Genomic DNA, 21591 nt, shown 5'->3' with positions numbered 1-21591 from the left:
TACTACCTTTACATTTGACAAATACATCCGAAGTTCTTCCAAAAACAAAGAGGAGAAGTGGTTCCACCACGTCCCCATGTCGCCTATATGTCAATCTTGAAACTCCACTCTGTACTGGATCAGATCTTTGAGTGAAAAGTCATGCAGGTGTACATGTGCACGTGATAGCTAGCATGTGTGTACTACACTAATTTTCTTCAATACAAACGTGTTATGCTTGACTAGAGTTACTACGTACGTACCTGCATTTTTCTTCTTCTTGACAGCTCTGCTCGACTACAACAATTTACTACGACACCACAGGCCAACACCAAGCTATGCACCGCACAAGGTCGCATGATACCTCACCTCCGGCTTTATTGCTCCCACTGTGCGCAGCGCCGCTTTTCACGTCCCGTCAACCAACCAACCAACCAACAATTTACACCGTCTTTGCGTCGTCACGTTCTCTCACTCTCATCAAACAGCAGCAGCAGCAGCACAGAAGTTCGCTGCGTCTCTGGCGACAATGGCGGGGGTGGCGACAATGCCGGTGGCGGCATCTAGCACGCGCTTCCTCTTGCTCAGTTTGCTGCTGCTGTCGTCGCCGGCGGTGGCGGTGGTGAGGGCGCGGGTGACGGCGCTGATCGTGTTCGGCGACTCGACGGTGGACGCGGGGAACAACAACGCCGTGCCCACGGCGGTGCGGAGCAACTTCCCGCCCTACGGCCGGGACTTCCCGGGCGGCCGCGCCACGGGCCGCTTCTGCAACGGCCGCGTCGCCACCGACTTCTACTCCGAGGCGTTCGGTCTCCGGCCCTTCGTCCCGGCCTACCTCGACCCCGCCTACGGCATGCGGGACTTCGCCGTCGGCGTCTGCTTCGCGTCCGCCGGCTCCGGCCTCGACGCTGCCACCGCCGGCGTCTTTGTGAGTGATCCCTTTCTTTTCTTTCTCATCGTGCATGCACCGTTTGCTAGCTGCTGCAGAAATACCAGTTTTTAGCTGAAAAACAAGTGCAGAAAATTAATTAAGATATAAATAAGCATCATATATACGAGTATCTAGGTCATGGTACGTATGTTGTTGGTTGTTTGGATTTATTGGCTTTATTCATTTATTGGTTTTAAAGGGCCCATGCATGCATGTGTTGCAAAAAGTGATAGATATCGTGACTGTTAGCGTGATTCACGTCCATACATCACGCTCGCTCTCATACTGTGTGGACTAGCTAGCAATGTAAGCTTGTGAGTACAGTACAGTGTGCTAGTAGTACCATGTATGGTCCCAGTGGCATTTACAGCCAAGGCAGCTAGCAGCCGTGTCACTTGCAATCATCAAACAACAACAGCAAAAAAAAAAACACACCTATGGTTAATGAAGTAAATGTATAAGTTTTTATCAAACAAGTCTAATGGAGTAAACTTTTACTGTTTTATATGATCTCGACGACGCAGTCAGTGATACCCTTGTCGAAGCAAGTGGACTACTTCAGAGACTACAAAGCCCGGCTGGCGGAGCACCTCGGCGCGGCGGAGGCGAGGGCGGTGGTTGCTGACGCCGTCTTCGCCATCAGCATCGGCACCAACGACTTCATTGAGAACTACTTCGCCCTCACGACGGCCCGCTTCCTGGAGTTCACCGTCGGCGACTACACCGACTTCCTCATCGGCCTCGCCCGGAGCTTCCTGGTCGAGCTCTACGGCCTCGGCGCGCGCAAGATCGGCTTCACCGGGCTCGGGGCCATGGGCTGCCTCCCAATCGAGCGGGGCCGCAGGGTGATGCTCTGCATCGAGGAGTACAATGCCGCCGCGAGGTCGTTCAACGCCAAGCTCCGCGCCATGGTCGATGAGCTCACCGGCAGCCTTCCCGGCGCGCAGTTCCGGGTCGCCGAGGTGTACGACTTCTTCACCGGCATCCTGCAGAACCCGTCAAGCTACGGGTTCGTGAAGGTGGCCAGGGGTTGCTGTGGCACAGGGTTGTACGAGATGGGGTACACATGCAGCGAGTGGGACGCGCTCACGTGCGCCGATGCAAACCGGTACGTCTTCTGGGACGCCGTGCACCCGACGGAGCGGGCCAACAAGATCATCGCCGAGTACCTCATGAACACAACCTTCAGCCATTTCTTGTGATCGTTTCTTCTTCTTATATACTCTAAGGTAAGCAAAACCAGGAAATTCACGTCCCAGCTTGATTCATGTGCTACTTCTAGGCTTTTTTGTGCTTAGTTTGTTCTTCCTTTTTTTTTTGCGGGGTAGTGCTTAGTTTATTCAGGGTGGCAAGCCATACTCCCATGATTTGACGTAGTTCCATTATTTGTAGTAATAAACTTTGTAATGATTGATGTCATTAATTGTATGCATTTTTGCTATGTAGAGACCAGAAGCAATTAAAGCTTCCATTTTAAAAAAATCCTGGCTTGAAACTGAGCAAGTCACACCAGCTTTCAGCATAGAAATTTCTTCGGCACACGTTTATATTATGCTTTTTTGGAGAGAGTACATGTTTATGTTTTTCTTAAATTAAGACAAACGTACACGTTTTATGTAAGTGTGCATCGCAAGCTCAGAACCATATAGCCAGTTTTCCCTTTTTGAGGTAAGGAACTTTTTTCTTCTGAGGATACTAGGGGCGTATTTGGTTACATTGCCGATCCAGCCTGACCCGGCGAGCCTGGTTTTATTGAGCCGGTTTGAGGAGATGTAGGCCAAAAAACCCCAGATGCACATAGTTTGGTTGCCTGCATGTCCCTAGTTGCACGAGACAACCATTTCCGACCCGACGTTTGGTTGTCCGCGTTGCATTAGGCGCACATATGACATGGTGTTTGGTTGCAACCTGCATAAGGTGTTGTCACCACTTCTAACTAGTGGCGAGCTTACCACACAGAATCTGAACATGTAGCGTCATCTACTTAAACAAATGACAGTTCATCCTAACTACTATCAAATGACAGTTCAAATTATTAAGAGCCATTGGCTAAATAGGGGATAGTTCATCGGTGCTACCAGATCTTCCTCTTCCTCTCCTCTGCTTCTGCTTCTGCTTCTGCTGCTGCTTCTTGTTCTTCTTCCATCTTCTTCAAATCCTGCACTGACCTCTGTTAAGCCACATCGCCTCTGCCCACTCCAACCTTTTGTTCTTCCAAGCGTCATTGTCAAATGTCTCCACACCATGGCCGGAGCTAACAACATCGTCAGGCTCGACATCTTCCTCCTCAGGCACGTGTTCATCAAAGCCCCACTGCAGGATCCAGTTATGCAGAATGCAACAAGCAAGAACTAGCTTACCTGAGTGGAGTATGGGTGGAATGACTTCTGATCCAGGATCTTAAACCTATTCTTCAGATCTCCAAATGCCTTCTCAATAGTTACTCTAAGGCTGGAGTGTCTGAGATTAAACAGCTCATGTGCAGTCCTAGGATAGTTCCTACCAGAGAACTCGTTGAGATGGTACCTTGTTTTCCTGAAGGGTGGAAGAATACCCGGCCGACATCCATAGCCAGCATCTTCAAGGTAGAACTTTCCGTCGAGGATGTTGATCCCATCAGGTCGACTCATGTTGTCAGTGAGAATGTTAGCATCATGCGCTGACCCCTCCCAGCCAGCCAACACATATGTGAACTTCAGATCAAAGTCAACAGCAGCAAGCACATTCTGGCTTGTGTAGTGGTTCCTCCCCCTGTATGCTGCAGACTGTGACCTAGGAACTCTGGCAGTGACATGAGTACCATCTATTGTCCCAATGCAATCTTGAAAATGGCATCACAAGCCTGTGTTAGTCCTCAACTTGAACAATACAAGCATATCAAGCCATGAAAAGTGTATATTGTCAATGCTCACTTTGAAGTATGGATACCATCTTGGGCTTCCACGAATCTTGGGTGGAGTCTGACCAGATGGTCTCTTGATCATCTCTCCTCTAAGCTCCCCAATAGCATAAAGCACTTGCTTGAAGTACCTAGAGATGGTCTCCATTGATCTCCTGAACGTATTGTGAATGACCCTGAACCTCTGGTTATGGCCAACAACATGGAGGAACATGGCCACTTGCTCTTCGACACTGGTGTTGATGCTATCTTGTAGCAGCCCCCTTCTCCTGAAGGTCTCGACAAGCCTGGCAAATGGTGATCTTTTCATTCTAAGCATCCACAGAGCCTCGACGTCATTGCAGTTGTAGATGTAGTTCAGATTTTGGATCCTCTCCTGTTTTCGGAGAAACAATGGACCATAGCGGATCAAAGGTCTCCCAGCACGACGAACAGCTCTCTGGTGCATGAACATGACCCATACCTGAATCACACTAATCAGTGCTGCTGCCTGGATTATCAGCCTCATCCGTGCGTCCATAACGTAGTCGACATCGACGGTTCGTTCAGTGGGAAATCGATCCTACACCTAGCTTAACGGCCTAACCACTGAGCTAACAAAGGGGGGAGGGGTGCTGCTTACCGGCATCGGAGACGAGGACGGCTTAGGGGGAGCCATGGCACAGACTAGGTCGACCAGACGGTGGCCAACAGCAACGGGAGCACCAGATCCGCCGCAAACGCAGCCGCATCTTCCGCCGCCGCCGCCTATAGCGCAGATCTGAGATCGCAGCCGCCGCCGGTGGTGAGGCAGTAGGGAAGAAAGGGGGGCGGTGGCTATGGGTGAGCGAGTGAAATGGGGTGAGGCTAATTTGGCGCCGGGACGGCGTGCCAGATTTTCATCTCCCGCCATCCCCCCTCGCCCTCGCCTTGCTCCCGCCCGTGCGACCTCGCGCCACACTCAGCCTGGCAACTGCCGATCCGAGCGTTTCCAGTGAGCCAGGCTCTGGGCTGCTTTGAGAAGCGTGCGATGCTGGGCCAACAGGAAAACCAGGCAACCAAACAGGCCTCTCCCTTCCCGCACGGGCCTGGTTGGGCTCGATGCGGGCAACCAAACACGCCCTAGGAGCATACATTTTTTTAGAATACTAGGAGCATACATATACCCAGCTCTTCTTTGCTCAGGCTTATCGGGCTAATATACGAAGACCAACTGGCCCACACACGTGAAATAAATGTTATCCCAGCGAAATTTCCGGCAATCTCCAATATTCGGTTGTACCCTCAAAATCCTGTAGTATCTTTCCAGTGTTAAATATAGCTTGTTTTGCTCACAAAAATAATAATGTTGCTCGAGTTCACAATTTTAAAAGAGAAGATAAGTGCATGCACCAGTTCAAAAAATATAGAATGATTCTGGATTTTGGTCTACCTTTCCGCAAAAAAAAACTTTCTAAACTTGTTTCAAAAAATGATTATATGTTTTAATATTTCAGAAAAAGTATTTTAAAGGTATCCAGCTAAATCTTACGCATATCACGATTTGTAACTTGCATTAGAATATAAATAAGAATGTCGTGGTTTAATTTATGTAGCTTAAATTGTAGCATTATCTAGTTCTCATTTTTACACGGGTCAAAAAATGATCATTAAGTATGTTTGTAACCAATGTCTTTGCGCCTCTGCTTGAATTGTCAGATTGTGTTGGTGTAGCAGTTGCTGGAATTTTAGCCTGCATTATTTGATCTGTTCATCTCCCTGGTGTACCTGTAAGAAGATTTCAATGCAAGTTCTTTCATTTCCTACTATCACTATCATTGTGTTGATCCTGCTAGATTGCATATGTGAAGATTTTGGATGGCATTGAAAGTTTTGTATGGTCTATAGTATTTCCCTCTATGAACCTGTCTTCAACCAGTGAATCATCGTTGTGATATTTAGTAGTTGGTTGTGCCTGCTCAGCTGCTCCTAATTCCAAGGCCAAGCTTCTTGTGATAACATGTGCTGAAGAAAGACTTGGAAAGGGGAAGCGGCTTTTCTCTCGAAAAGTTTATCATTCCTGGCTTTCCATAAACACCACATGAAAGTAATAATATTGCTTAAAGTAGCAAGGGAGTGGTATGAACTAGCTAAAATTAAAATGATGTTAGTTAGAGAATCAAAGTTTTGAATCAACATATTTGTTCTAACGTGCCAAGGCCTAGCAAACCATGCTGCTCTACCAAGCCCTACCTAGAATGTAGATCAAGCTTTATCTTCAAGATAAGAAGATTACATAAATTTCGTGAGCTCCCTTCCAAGGAGGGCAGACAAGAGAAGATTAGAAGATAGGAGAACAATGTTCCTAAGGTCATAGACTTTTGAAGGAGTTTCGCCAAGAAAATTGACTCCATCATCCAGCTAGGTTTACATCTCATCTAATCTTGGTACCACCCCCACCCCCATTGTACTCCTCATTGAGATAAATAGGACACATTAGGGCTATTACCCCAATATAGGCATCAAATTATATGCAACAATGTCTTGAAGATCGCTTTACAAGAAACCTTGAGAATGATAAATGATGTGCATTCTACTTAGGTGAATGAAATGCAAGCAATAGCATTGTCTTTGCAACATTTTATTTGTGCTATTCATTTCAATATTAACAACCTTGTTTATGTTTTTACTTATAAAATCATTATATAGCACAAAACATGCATATAGTAGAGAACATTTTAAAATTATTGAATTAGTTCTACCTAAAATTGCTCGATAAAAACATTCAAAAATTATAATAACATGTTAATAACAACCAAATAACTAATGGTCGGCTACAACAATGTGATTCACTTTGACATTATTTATTATTTTTCGAATAACATTTTTATCTGAAAAATCAAATTAGAGTCTTCAATGCGATCGAGACTGTTGATAAGACGCTTAGAACGACCCAACAACCAGAGGCATGATAGAATCGGTTGTCTATTAAATAGTCTTCTAGATCACAACAGTGAAGATAATAGAGCAAAATAAATAGTTTTTTACTAACGCCCACAAAAATAAATGTCATTTATGATTATTTCCACCGCATTCAACACAAATAAACGTCAATATTATTCTGGTTAAATTGACATGTTTTTTGTTACAATATTTGGAGTCGATATTGTTTACAATAAGCTTGTCTTATTTATAGACAACCGAGTTAGAACAACTGGCATATTTTATTTATACTAAACATTTTTACTTATTTATAATTTAGTTGTCACTAATTATTAGTTGTTTTTACGATGGGATGCCTTTTTAGAATTAATCATTTTTAGAGGTTAAATGTTTTTATCCCCCAACATCAACCACATACATATATTTGTAATACTAAAATCAATATTCATTGTTATACATCTATCGTTCTAAATATACCAATGCTACGGTAGGAGAATTTTTGCTATGGAAATTATGTTATGTTTTCATAAAATCATTTGGCACGTTATTAAGTTGAACTACGTCCAAATACAAGAAAAACATACAAAGTTGTGCTACTTTGATGGTCTACTGTGTCGATACATGTTTGTTTTCGGTTACTATCTTGAGATATTGGTAGATGATTCTACAATGTGTGTGTTTGCCAAATATCATAATGGAGGTTCGGTAGGATGAGCTTAGTTGTAAGGAATAGAGAGATCTTGAACGTATGTTTTAGCAACAAGTGGTCTGTACCTAAGGGCCTGTTCGGATGGGTGCCCATGGGTGGCACCAGTTGTTCCGGCCCAGACGCGTGGGAACAGCAACCCCGTTTTTTGTTTGTTTTTTTTTGTTTTTTCGTTTCCTTTACTTTTGTTTATACTTCCAAATATTCTAAATAGACATATTATAAAATCACCCTAAATAAAACATTGTAACATGTTGACCAAGAATTTGAATAATGTTAAATGTGTACAGAGAAAATCTTTATCATGTAGAAAAATGTATATGAAAAAAAATGTGTATGAAACAATCTCATCATGTATTTAAAAAATGTTAATCAAGCATTTTCAAAATTCTAAATGTGCATAGAAAAAATGTTGACCATGTATTAAAAAATAATGAATTTTATTTATCATGTATATAAAAATGTTAATCAAACCTTTGAAAAAAAGCAAACAAGTATTTGAAAATGTTAAATATGTATATAAAAAATGCTGCACATATATTTAAAAAATTAGTTTATTATGTATAAAAAATGTTAAGCAAGCATTTGAAAAAAAGTTGAGAAGTGTTTAAAAAATGTTAATCAAGCATTTGAAAAATATGAAATGTGTTTAGAAAAATGTAGGCATTGTGTTAAAAAATGTTAATATTGCATTTAAAAAACAAAGCAATTGAAAAATATTAAATGTGCTTAGGAAAACTGTTGAACATGTATTAGAAAATGGGAAACTTGTATTCGAAAAAAGTTAATCAAGCATTCGAAGAAGTTTCAAAGTGTGTATAGAAAAAATGTTGAACACGTATTTAGAAAATTAACCTTGTATTTTAAAAAATGTTAAATAAGCCTTTGAAAAAAAATTGTATATAAAAAATGTTCACAATGTATTATCAAAAATTTGTTCAAATATACAAAAAATGTTGAACGAAAACCAAAAGAAAAAAAATAAAAAAATGAAAACCGGAAAAGAAACAAAATAAACCAAAGAAAAATAAAAGGAAAAATAGAACCAAAGAAACAAATGCAAAATAAATGAAAAAAGTGAAAAACAAAGAATAAAAAAATGAATACCAAGAAAAAATGGACAATGAGTAAGAAAAGAAAAACCGACAAAAACAATGAAAGAAATAAAAGAATAACCAAAATAAAAACAGAGAACAAATATAAAAACCAAGCAAAAACAAATGGAAACGGGAAAAAAGAAGGAAAACACCCATAGAAAACAAAATAAAAATAAAGCAAAAAAAGGGGGAGAATGGTGGAAACCTTGCTCATTTTGCTTTAGTTACAACACGCCCTATTTCTTCATGTGTATTCCTTTTTTTTTGCAAGAAAACTTTTGATCTATTCATCTTCAATCATGGCAGTACAACGAACCCCAGAAATAATAAAAATTACATCCATATTGGTAGACCACCTAGCGACGACTACAAGCACTGAAGCGAGCCGAAGGCGAGCCACCGTCATTGCCCCTCTCTCGCCGGGCTCGGGGCCATGGGCTGCCTCCCCATCGAGCGGGGCCGCCGGGTCATGCTCTGCATCGAGGAGTACAATGTCGCCGCGAGGTCGTTCAACACCAAGCTCCGCGCCATGGTCGACAAGCTCACCGGCAGCCTTCCCGGCGCACAGTTCTGGGTCGCCGAGGTGTATGACTTCTTCACCGGTATTCTGCAAAACCCGTTGAGGTACGGGTTCGTGAAGACGTCCAGGGGTTGTTGTGGCACGGGGTTGTATGAGATGGGTTACACGTGCAGCGAGTGGGATGCGCTCACGTGCGCCGATGCAAACCGGTACGTTTTCTGGGACGCCGTGCACCCGACGGAGCGGGCCAACCAGATCATCGCCGAGTACCTCATGAACACAACCTTCAGCCATTTCTTGTGATCTTTTTTGCTTCTTGTATACTCTAAGGTAAGGAAAAGTAGGAAATTCAGGTCCCAGATTGTTTCATGTGCTACTTCTAGGCCTTTTTGTGCTTAGTTTGTTCTCCTTTTTTTTGCGGGGTAGTGCTTAGTTTATTCAGGGTCGGAGGCCATACTCTCATGATTTGATTTAGTTCCATTATTTGTAATAAACTTTATAATGATTTATGTGGTTAATTGTATGCATCTTTGATATGCAGTGACCAGAAGCAACCAAAGCTTCGATTTTCAAAAATGAAATCCTGGCTTGAAATGGACTCCGTCTTTTTTTCATACTAATTGGAGAGCTTTATTCATCGAAAAGCATTCATGGATGAGTCAGCCAATAGGCTGGTCACCAGGAAGTTTGGAGTATCATCTATCCAGCTATCTGTTACATCCAGTGCACAAGCACGCTTTGCACAAAGATGTGCAGGAAGATTAGTTGATCTACTTACATGTCGAACATCAAAAGATGTAAAGTAAGTACTGAGCTCTCCTATCTCATCTAATAAATAGGCCACAATAGAACGTGAATTGTGGTGAGAGTTCCAAAGTGTCACCAACTCCAAGCAGTCTACCTCCATTATCACATGGGAGAAGCCTCGGAGAGTAGCAAAACGAACCCCATCACGTAAGGAGAGACCCTCCATAGTGAGAGGATCTGTGATCCCGGAATAAAGTTTGCACCACGCACCAAGCAAGGCCGAGGGAGATCGAGCAACACCACCAGCACCCCCTCGCCCCCCTCAAGATTAAGTCCGCCATCTGTGTTGATCTTGACAAAGCCCTCATCAGGCGGACGCCATCCAAATCTAGGCAAAACTTGTGCCTCTTTGCGAGGCAGATGAAGGAGCGCAATAGCCTCCTTTGTAGCCCGCATAGTAGACACCGGGTCCCTACCCTCTTCTCCATGCTTGATGCGATTCCTAGAATGCCAAATAGACCACATTATAGTTATGATCTTTGCTTGGTCCTCATAGGAGAAACTTGAGGAGCACGTAATGTCACGCGCCCAGGATTCCGCGTGAAGGTTGGGCAGCCGTAGACCAAACCACGCACATGCCTCTTCCTAGAAATTTTTAGCATGCGGGCAATGTACTAATGCATGCTTCAGATCCTCATATGTTGCAAGACAAACTTTGCATTGCCGAGCATCCGTAATATGTCGATGATTGAGTGTTGCTTCATCAGGCAGAATCCCTCGAAGCACTCTCCACCAGAACACTCTAACTTTTGGGATAACATTCAACTTCCACAAGGCTTTCCACAACTGTTGATCACTCAATGAAGTTCCGGTAGCCGTCCCTTCCTCTAGAGCCAAACGCTCGTTCTGAGTCACAAGAGATCGGTACGCTGATTTAACAGTGTACTTGCCTGTGTTTTCAAATGGACTCCGTCTTTCAGCATAGAAATTGCTTAGGCACATTTTTGGAGGGAGTACACGTACGTTTACGTTATTAAGACAAACGTACACGTTTGTTGTAAGTGTGCATGGCAAGCTCAGGGGTCAGGACCATATAGCTAGTTTTCCCTTTTTGAGGTAAGGAGCGATTTTTTCTGAGGATACTAGAGCATGCAACTTATGGTACAATGAGAGTTTATTCCGCAGAAGATTAAGCATGAGCAAAATAGGGTAGCAGATCGGTTGGCATTGTATATTCTTTCTGAGAGTACGACTGTTGTATAGCTAGATCGTAGACCACTGTGCATAGAGGAACTTTTTCCTCTCGATTGTAACCCTATTCTTATGGAATAAAACTCTTTTTTCACAAAAGAATAAAAAAAATACTAGAGCATGCATATATCCAGCTCTTCTTTGCTCAGGCCTCTCGGGCTGCCACTCCTCACTCGGCCGAATATATGAAGACCAACTGGCCGACGCATGAGAACTAAATGTTGTCCCAACGGAATTTCCGGCCCATCTCCAAAAAAAAAAATCTGAGGGGCCCCCTCTCCTATATTAGGTTATACGGTATCACCTCAAAATCCTCTAGTATATTTCCTTCTTATTTTTGCGAATTCTCTAGTATCTTTCCAGTGTTAAATATAGCTGCTTTTGCTCAAAAAATAATAATGTTCCTCGAGTTTCACATTTTGTAAAAGAGAAGGTAAGTGCATGCACTAGTTCGAAAAATATAGAATGACTATGGGTTTTGGTGTACCAACTTTCTATTTTTTTAAATCCATTACAAGTTTTAAAATTTCTGAAAAAGTATTTCTAAGGTATCCGGGTAAATCTTACGCATATCATGATTGGTCACTTGCATTAGAATAATAAAATTAGTATGTTGCAGTTTAATTTTTGTAGCTTAAATTGTAGCGCCATCAAGTTCTCATTTTTACACGGGTCAGAAAATGATCATTAAGTATGTTTGTAGCCAATGTCTATGCGCCTTTGCTTGAATTGCTAGATTGTGCTTGTGCAGCGGTTGCTAAAATTTTAGCCTGCATTATTTGATCTACTCATCTCCCTGGTGTACCTGTAAGAGATTCCAATGCATGTTCTTTCAAGTCCTGCTTCGCTATCATATTGTTGATCCTTTTAGGCTGCATATGTGAATATTTGGAATAGTAATGAAAGTTTGGTATCTATGGTATTTCCATATATGAACCTGTCTTCAACCAGTGAACCATTGTTGTCATCTTTAGTGATTGGTTGTCCCTGCTCAGCTGCTCCTAATTCCAAGGCCAAGGTTCTTGTGATAGCCTGTGCTGAAAAAGAGTTGGAAAAGGGGAAGCAAGTTTTCTTTCGAAAAGTAAGTCATTCCCGGCTTTCCATAAACACCACATGAAAGTAAGAGTATTGCTTAAAGTGGCACAGGGATGGTATGAACTAGCTAAAGTCAATATGATGGTAGTTAAAGAATCAAAGTTTTGAATCAACATATTTGTTCTAACGTGCCAAGGCCTAGCAAACCATGCTGCTCTACCAAGCCCTACCTAGAATGTAGATCAAACTTTATCTGTCAAGATTCAAGACAAGAAGATTACATAAAGGTCGTGAGCTCCCTTCTAAGAAAAGCAGACAAGACAAGATATAAGATAGGAGAACAATGTTCCTAAGGACCTAGATTTTTTAAGGAGTTTCGCCAAGAAAATTGGCTCCATCATCCATCTAGGTTTAAATCTCAACTAATCTAGGTACCACTCCCCATTGTAATCCTCACTGAGATTAATAGGACAAATTAGGGCTATTACACCAGTAGAGGCATGAAATATATGCAACAATGTCTTGAAGATCACTCTACGAGAAACCTTGAGAATAATAAATGATGCGCAGTCTATTTACGCGAATGAAATGTGATATGTGAAACTAAAAAAATATGTGCGGGCAGTAGATTTGTCTTTGCAAGGTTTTTTTTCTTGGCATTCATTTCAATATTGACAGCCTTATTTCTGTTTTATTTATAAAATCATCATATAGAACAAAACATGCATATAGTAGAGAGGTTTGTAAATTATTGAATTTATTGTAACTAAAATTGCTCTATATAAATATTATAAAATCATAATAACAAAAAAAATTAACTAGTGGTTAGCTACAACAACATGAGTCAATTTGACTTCATCTATTATCTTTCGAGTAACATTTTTATCTGAAAAATCAAAGTAGTGTCTTAAATGTGAGGCTGCTGATAAGACGCTTAACACGGACCCAGCAACCACGGGTCATGACAGAGTCGTGTGTCTCTACTGACTAGTCTTCGAGATCATAGTAGTGAAGATATCACAGGAAAATAAGTAGTTGTCGACGGATGCTTTTAAAAAAATCCTACGCACTGGAACTGGGCCTGAGTCGATCGGGAGCTGGAGCTGGGCTTGAGTCGAGGTCATCGAGCATAGGAGCTTTTTTCTCAAAAACGCGGAATTGTGAGTTTGTGCCAAACCGATTCAGTACTTCATGGATAAGTTTTTTTAGAACTATTCGTGGATTAGTTATGGATGCAAACAGAGTTTACAATAAAATCAGAATAAAATTATTGTCGTAAAACCAAATCTCTATAAACGGCATCCCCACGCAAAAAAAACACGCCATCCAAACAACACACGTTAAGTGGGGAAACGTTCCGTCACTTCCTTTTCATAAAACACCTCGCAACTAGAACTGAAAGCTATCAACCCGCAACCCCAGCAGTCAATCGCCAATCCAGTTCTCCTCGAGCAGCAGGGATGATGTTCAAGTCGATGCTCCACCAACTTTGCCAGCAGTGGGGGTGGTGGAATCTGCAGTACACCCACCAGCGCAATGGCTCGGCCCACGCACCCACGTTACAACTATCATTACTGAATGTTTCCAACACATTCAGCACAAATACAGGCTTGCTCTGCTTAATTCGACACATTTTATGTTATATTATTTGGAGCCAATATTATTTAGAATAAGTTTTTCCTATTTATAGACAACCGAGTTAGAACAATTGACATAATTTGTTTATATGAAACATTTTTACTTATTTTTAATTTATTTTTAACTAACTAATAGTTGGTTTTACGATTGCATACCCTTTAGAAAATCATTTTTAGAGGTTAATTGTTGGTATCCCCCAATATCAACCACATACCTACATTTGTAATACTAAATCAAGATTCTTTGTTATACATCTATCATTCTAAATACATACGGTAGGACAATTTTTTACATGGAAATTATGCTATGTTTTCATAAAATCATTGGACACGTTATTAAGTTGAACTATGTCCAAATACAAGCAAAACGTACAAAATTGTGCTACTTTGATGTTTGTTTTCTGTTACTATCTTTAGATATTACTCGCAAAAAATAAACTATCTTTAGATATTGGTAGAGGATTCTACAATGTGTGTGTTTACCAAATATCCTAACGGAGCTTTAGTAGGATGAACTTACTTAGTTGTAAGGAGCAGAGAAATCTAGATCGTATGCTTCAACAACAAGTGGTTTGTACCTAAATCCCCCTCTCACCCTCGCCGACAGACAGTGGTGCACACTTCATTCTTTCATTTTCAAGTTTTTCGCCCTTGTCTTTCATGGTTTGTTATTGGTCAGTTGGAATGCATTGCTCCATACATGATCACAGAAGCATTAAGTAGTCGGCCTATAGATCCATGGAAGCCTTGTATTTTCTCTAAGACAGGGATTTCTTTTACTTGTGTAGCTCTCATATGAAATCATTTCATCATGAAAAAATTACACATGTAGAAGACATATGTAATTATGTATGTACACTTTTTCTTGCGAGAAAACTGCCGATCTATTCGTCTTCAATCATGGCAGTACGACGAACACCAGAAATAATAAAAATTACATCCACACATGTAGAAGACATATGTAATTATGTATGTACACGTGGGGGAAGATCACATAACCTTTTGAACCTTATCAAAATAAATAGCAACTGCAGTTTTCAGAAAAGGCTGCATGGAGCCTGAGCCCCAAAACAAATTTCCGGTGGTATATGTCTTTAACTATGCATCGCGACCATCAACACAAAAACAGAAAGTGTGCATTTTTTTTGTTGAGATAATAAAAAACAACAAAGTGTGCATGGTGGGCTCAGCATAAAGCCAGGCCTTCTTGCTCAGGCCTGTGCATCGGGACCACAAACAGGCCCACAGATTCTACCATGATTTTCGGCCCCATCCCGTATTGGCCTGCCCGCATCACCTCAAGACGGCAAGCACTCTCATTTTTACCGGGGCTACAAGCGATCTTTTTCTCTTTTTTTTTGCAAAAACTTACATGAGAAATTTTCTAACTAGAAACTAGGCGCATATGCTAAGAAAAACTACTTGCATGAAGGGAAACATTCTCATAAATTTAGAAGCACGTCTTTTTCCACGTTCCTCTATTAATAAGCCGATTCTGGTGTACCTCGGACATATGGGGGCAGTCTATCCTGTGACATGACAAACGAAGGAACGCAACAGATAGCTAGTAAAAAGCAGCAGAGAAGGAAGGCCGGGAGATCTAGGGATATGGGCGGAGGCATGGCAGCCAGATTTGACGATTACTCCAAACGTGCCCGTGGCATGGTCGTCCATCTACCCTGTTCGTCCTAGCTTAGAAAATGGACAAAACGCCTTTACGTGAATCCGTAGGCAGCGCACATGCGCCTCCTTGAACGCTATAAACAATTTTATTTCGCTCAAGTTGTTCATGTATCCTCTCTCTCTCTCTCTCTCGGGAATTGTTCATATATACTTTTTTTAGACTACCCACACTGGGAGTAACATAGATAGTAACATCACACATATCTAGGTTAAATAGATGATGTGGCATGCAATAAATGAAGAAAGAGATGATAGTGATAACATAGCTAGTTACTACTAGTATGAGTAACATCACACATATCAAGGCCAGATGTGTCTATAGCCTAATAAATGAAGTGCTCCATGTTACCACACATATGTTACTTCCCACTATAGAGGTAGTAACATAGACTACTAACATGACCATGTTACTAGTCTATGTTACTATCCATTGTGGCTAGTGAACTGTTCATGCATACTTAGTCAATCAATAATGTGTTATACACGTGGAGTAGGTATAGATTGATTTCGTTCGGGTATATTCTAGAGGCAGAATTTTTGGTGCAATCCTGCTTGTGTGGATGGAGTTTTCCAAGAGGCCACCTTGAGACGTGCGCGCCTAGCGGAGGCGGAGAGCCTCGGCATGGACGAGACGTCCCTCGGATCTGGTGACCAGGTCAGAATGCATGCCTCGACACGTGTGCCCAGCTGCTGCTTATTCGTCCTCCCATGCATCCATCCATCATTCTCTGTGTAAGGTGCACCCAGATTCGCGAGCGGTGTACGTACGTACTGTACATAGGATCGGAGCAGAACGAACGTGAGTGAGCTGAATCAACGGCGGGTGGCCCGCGCCTGCTTGGAGAGAAGCTCAAAACTTTTGCCTCCGTTTTGAGGGAACCAAAAATAGAGAGAATGGATAATAAACAATGCTAATTTCAAGCTGGAGTGGAATTTGAGCTAGCCATCTGCAATAAGTGTCGTCGGATACTCCCATCTTGATTTTCACGTGGCTATGGAATCCAATCATATGCCATGGACGATTCGATTCGATGCCCTCTCACGCACACACACACACTTTTGTTCCGTTCCGGTTTGCAGAAAAGAAAATGTGGTGCGTACGTATGGAGCTGTACAGTACTCACGCACACAGTAGCTTTTGGAGCGCACGCACCAGCAGCACCTAACGTCGATGTACATGATGGATCCAGGCTCTCTTTCCCGCCGTGAAAGCCTAGCTAGCTAGCATCCAATCCAATAGTCTTTATTCGCTTCCTTTACTAGTTTCTTTTCTTCTCCCATCTCCGGCCGCCGTGTGCGCGCGAAACTTCGCGAAAATTACAACAGTGCATGCATGCATGCAAGGCCACCTGCATGGAACCCCACGCGCTAGCTAGTACTACGTGGTAGAGCTTAGGCATAGCAACACTTGTCCGCTTTGATCATCTCGTATCCTCGTCGACCACATGCCCGGTCTGGTCTACATATGGAAGTGCATGTACACGCAGTGAAAAGATAAAAGGAAAAATAGAAGCTACTACATGCTTTGATCGATCGCGTCTTGGATCCGGCCTTGCGTCGGCCGGTGGAAAGCTATAGTCTGCGTCTGCCAGTCCATCGCTTGGTCTGAACGGCTGGCCAGCTCGTCGATCTCATCGAAAGAGTAGCTTGCGTGCAAAGGCAAAACGGGACTTGATAACTCCATGATGCATGACTACGTACGTTTCATCAGATATGCTAAAACGGCGGGATTAGCAAGCAAGCAAGAGCGAGAGAGGCGGCCGGGCGAATTATCGGCTAGTTTGACGAGCAGCCGGCCAGTTGCCGGAATTGACTGGCCGGTTAGCTAGCCTCGTGTGTGCTGTGATGTGTTAGTTGCGACGGTACATATGGCCAGTGCGGTGTCGGTGGACACGGTCCAAGCACACCAAGCAGCCAACGTACGCACATGCGCATCTAATACTTCTTCTTGTTTACGTGAAATGCACCTGCTCTTGGACACGTACGTGTGCATGTACGTACTCGCCCTACCATGATGCATGCATGGGATGCTCGGATGCTCCTACTCATTCACTCACTCAGCATGACAGTATTTTGTTTCCTCTCCCCAAACTCCAACGTATAGCCAGCTGTGACCTGCCTTTCCGCTTTCCTCTTTTCTGATCGATTCTTTGCTTGTCCCGCGCCATCATGCCGATCGATCCATCGATCAGCAACGATCCACACGGAAACTTTCCTGCAACTCGCAACGCTCTCCACTTTTTGGGAAGTTGCAAGTCACGGGAATCGACCGGCCGGGAAAAGGCGCCTTTCCACGTCAACCTCGCACCACGCTAGCTAGCTCTTGGAAAACTAGTACTAGCTTCTACATGAACCGACCGACTAAGTTTTCGCGTCGTTGATCGATCGGCGAGTATGTACGTGGATCGTTAATTGTCTCAACGTGGTGCATCAAATTAATTTTGAGGCCATAAAATGCCTCAATCACTCGATCGTGTCATTCCAACAAGCGAGTAATGATGCACATTTTGTGAACAAATGTTGGGACCAAACGTAGTACGCGAAAACAATCACTCCCAACACGGGAAATGGGAAAGTAATAGCAACGATCGAGTATATATGCCACTACACGAGTACATTAATTATAACAAGAAAAAGGAAGAGGCACCGAGAAAAAGCACAAGATTCTTGCGATCACTAGCCACATATATTATGCTCCCAAGAAACTAGCCAGCAATATATAGTCGCTCCACTCACTACCCAAAAGCCAACTGAGCAATGAATCAATACAGAGGAATTGATGAGTACGATAGCTAAATAGTAATGGTGCCCCATTGTACATGGAGTAGTATATATCAAGAATCGACTACGAACGGAAAAGAAAAATGTGGGAGTGCTAGCTTAGCCAGTAACTGGTCGATGATCGGACTAGTAACCGACCAGGGTAGCAGCGGCAGTTACGGCGGCCACCAAGCAGAGGACGACCGCCGAGACGCTCCCCCTGGTCGCGGACGACGACGGCGGGGACCGGTAGTACCAGGGGTACCACGGCAGGATGGGGTTGGGGGGAGGCGGCGCCGGCCCGAAGTTGCCGCCACCTCCTCCGCCACCACCACCTCCCCCGCTTGCGGGAGGCTGGTAGAAGCCGGGAATGTAACCCCCGGACGGCGGCGGGTAGCTCCAGGACGACGGCGTCGGCGGCGCGTTCCCGGAGGACGACGGAGGTGGGTACGCGTAGCCGGAGCCGGAGCCGGACGGCGAGGAGGGTGGCGGCGGGCAGTCGGCGCTGGAGGCCGGGGGCGTGGGCGGCGGCAGCAGGCACGGGTAGGGGCAGTCGGCCGGGTAGGTGTCGGCGACTGCGACGTCGAGGAGGAGCGCGGAGAAGACGAGGATCACGAGCAGCCTGTAGGATGCCATGGCTGAGACCTGAGAGGGACGGGAGTGCAGTGCGGTGGTGTGTGTGAGGGAGATGGGAGTGGGAGTGTGGCTAGCTAGCTGCGTGCGGTGGTGTGTAAATGCGGGAGAAGTGGTAGAAGGTGATGGAGACGTGAGGGGGAAGAAGAGGAGAGGAGAGGAATGGTCTCCGGGGTTGGGTGGGTTTATAATTGGAGAGGAGGATGGAAAGGCATGGGAGTGGTTTGTGTTGTTAAGTGTACCTGCTAAATCCCGTCAAAAAAAAGTGTACCTGCTAAATGCATGCTAATTGATTCCAATTATGGATTGTGTTGGTAAAGTAATGCTAGTTAACTCCAAGGAACCTCAAGGAGTAGTCTCAGGGCATCTCTGCAATCCACACCCTCAAAACTCCTGTAAAGCCGTCCGGACGTTCGCCATCCAATCCAACTTAGTACTACATCATCTACCCGCGTACCGGTCTGATTGTTCCTAATCTCGCAAACCTGGTGCAAAGCAGGGGACTTGTGGGCATCTGGAATGCTACCACGTACGCGTTTGACACCTCGGACACACCCAAAAACCTCTTCGCTCGAAAAACACTCCGCTCGAAGTGGTTGTCGCAAATCCATGCTCGTCAGTGCCGCTCTAGAGCGGACATCACTCCATGATATTGATGCCGGTCAAAGCGATGCGAACGGACGAGCGGGCGGCAACGCTTTAATGCCGGTGCGACGACCGAGAAGGTTACTCCAGTCGCCGCATTGAAGCCAGCTTCCCGTCCCTTCGCCTGGTCGCGCCTATAAGCACAGCTTCGGCGCCGTCAACACCATGCCGAAGTCGTTGTTCTCTACGCCAGCAGATGGCGGCTCCGGATCTCTCTCCAGATCCGAATCTTGGCGCCGCCACTATCACTCTCCCGGCCCCTCCACCTCCACAGCGGCCGCCTCTTCCGAGGAGGAGGGGATTGTAATCTCCTTCGAGCATGCGACAACTACGCTGCCTCGACAGGGAGCTCGCTATGATCGACGAGGAGTGGTCTCTCAGCGAGACTGACATCGCTGTCGTCGATGGCAGGGGCAAGGGGAAGGCTCCACAGCCAAGGTCGGCGTTGACCGGGGCGGCCATCCGCACAACATAAGAGGAAGCGCAGCAGCTCCTCCACGAGCGCCAGTCACGCCTGGGCAGGATGGCACGTCCCCGCGCCCTTCTGCCGCTGGAAGGACCGCTCCGACTAATTCGACAATGACACAATGAAAAAGAGAAGGATTTGGTTTTCTTATGTTGTCATAATAAGTGTTTGTGTTCTTAGTTTTAGTTTTCGTATTATTCATCCAAATATCATTGTCAAAATAATCAAGTATCATGAAAATATATTATAATCGATTCCTGATGCATCACGTGGGGTATCATGATGGCAGAGCGCGAGTGATGCTAACTAATATTTTGTCCATTCACTGATGTTCTAACTTTTTTTCTAAATCAGATGTATGTAGGTCTCTTTTATTATGGTTGACCACTTATTTCAATACGTATCTCTACTATTAAAGGCGAATGTGTATGACGTCATTCGCACACAGCCAGTAATGCGAAAAACAACTTGGAAACCGAGCTTCGAATCAATGTGGACATCAAGTCATTAATGTAGTTAATAGTCAGAGAGTTATTTATCGTGTGCAATTATTTATATTCACTTGAATATGGATCTTTTTGTGCCGAATAAATTTGCAAATCGAGTTATTAATGCAATTAATTAATTTGACATGTCATTTATTAGGCATGCGGATAATTAGAAATATATAGTAGAGATATCATTCCAATTAGGCATGTAGATAATTAGAAATACTAGAGATATCATTCCAATTAGGCATGCAGTTAATTAATTAGGCACATAATTGATCACGCCCAACCAATCACGCAAACATTAATGTTAAACAATTTAGAAACCGAGCGCCGAATCAATTTAGAAATTAAATTCGATTACTTAGCCAAAAATTAAATACTTGTGCAATTCATTAGGTCCATTAAAACTAGTGATTTTTTGTGTTGAACCAGTTCAAAATCGAGTCATTAATGCAATTAATTAATTAGATAGGTACTACGTTGCAATTAATGCATTGGTAAACATATTTTTGTAAGGAAAACGAGTGCATTAATTGAATGCTTTTGCAAACTATAAAAATTATTCCACCACTCACCATATATCTTGGTTGGTGAGATTTTTGAATTGAGCCATATAAACCGGAAATGAGGTAGTAGTTAATTAGGCACGGAGACAGTTAAAAGTAAGTATTTTTTTTTCAATTGGGTATGCAACTAATTAGTTAGGCGGACAGTTAATCGCAGCGCTCACGGGCTATGACAGTCAGTAGATTCTCGCTGACGTTGGTGACTGCCACCAGGCTCACAGTGACATGGCTGGCCAGCGCTGGCCGATATGGACAACGACCACGATGTGCTCGCGACATGAGCGACCAAGCGTTCGCCAGATGGATGAAGAACAAGCCGAAACATTCGCGCGCGAGGTCGACGGTCGGGCCCTCGAGGACGCCAAGACTGACGACACTTGACTGTCAATAACAGATCGAAGTAAAGTTAACAAAGCCTCGAGAAATTAACGCGTCTGCTTGCTTTTGTACACTAGGTACGTACTTTGTTTTGTTTGGTTGGAGACAGCAGATCAAGATTCGGCGACGTGGATGTGGTACCTGATCGATCGACCTGACCGGCGTGATCGATGATGGCTGTGGGTTCTTTCATCTTTCGGGGAAGACACCTTTTTCCTTTTCTTTCTTTCTTTCTTGTTAGTCTTTCTGATCGATCACGGACTTTT

General features: G+C 43.7%; 2 protein-coding genes across 2 annotated transcripts; one reads left to right on the top strand and one right to left on the bottom strand.

Annotated features, from left to right (window-relative positions):
* Positions 1–427: 427 nt before the first annotated feature.
* LOC123073586 (GDSL esterase/lipase At2g04570) lies at positions 428–2392 on the top strand. Its single transcript, XM_044496667.1, has 2 exons — positions 428–907; positions 1435–2392. Exons 1-2 carry the CDS (start codon positions 509–511, stop codon positions 2110–2112), a joined length of 1077 nt encoding a protein of 358 aa, XP_044352602.1. The 5' UTR covers positions 428–508; the 3' UTR covers positions 2113–2392.
* A 15570-nt stretch (positions 2393–17962) lies between these two features.
* LOC123073585 (branchpoint-bridging protein-like) lies at positions 17963–18944 on the bottom strand. The gene has a single exon (XM_044496666.1). The coding sequence runs from the start codon at positions 18780–18782 to the stop codon at positions 18294–18296; it is 489 nt and encodes a 162-aa protein (XP_044352601.1). The 5' UTR covers positions 18783–18944; the 3' UTR covers positions 17963–18293.
* Positions 18945–21591: the final 2647 nt, after the last annotated feature.

The sequence above is a fragment of the Triticum aestivum genome, chromosome 3D (genome assembly GCF_018294505.1).
Source record: "Triticum aestivum cultivar Chinese Spring chromosome 3D, IWGSC CS RefSeq v2.1, whole genome shotgun sequence".
Classification (NCBI taxonomy): domain Eukaryota; kingdom Viridiplantae; phylum Streptophyta; class Magnoliopsida; order Poales; family Poaceae; genus Triticum; species Triticum aestivum.
Note: the sequence above shows the minus strand (reverse complement) of the source record. Positions and strands in the feature narration are given on the sequence as shown.

What these genes read in the sequence shown, in the direction of transcription:
- LOC123073586 (XM_044496667.1), top strand. Translation starts at nt 509, where the DNA reads ATGGCGGGGGTGGCGACAATGCCGGTGGCGGCATCTAGCACGCGCTTC. An exon ending in CTGCCACCGCCGGCGTCTTT is followed by an intron (nt 908 to 1,434) that starts GTGAGTGATCCC and finishes TCGACGACGCAG; the next exon opens with TCAGTGATACCCTTGTCGAA.
- LOC123073585 (XM_044496666.1), bottom strand. Translation starts at nt 18,782, where the DNA reads ATGGCATCCTACAGGCTGCTCGTGATCCTCGTCTTCTCCGCGCTCCTC.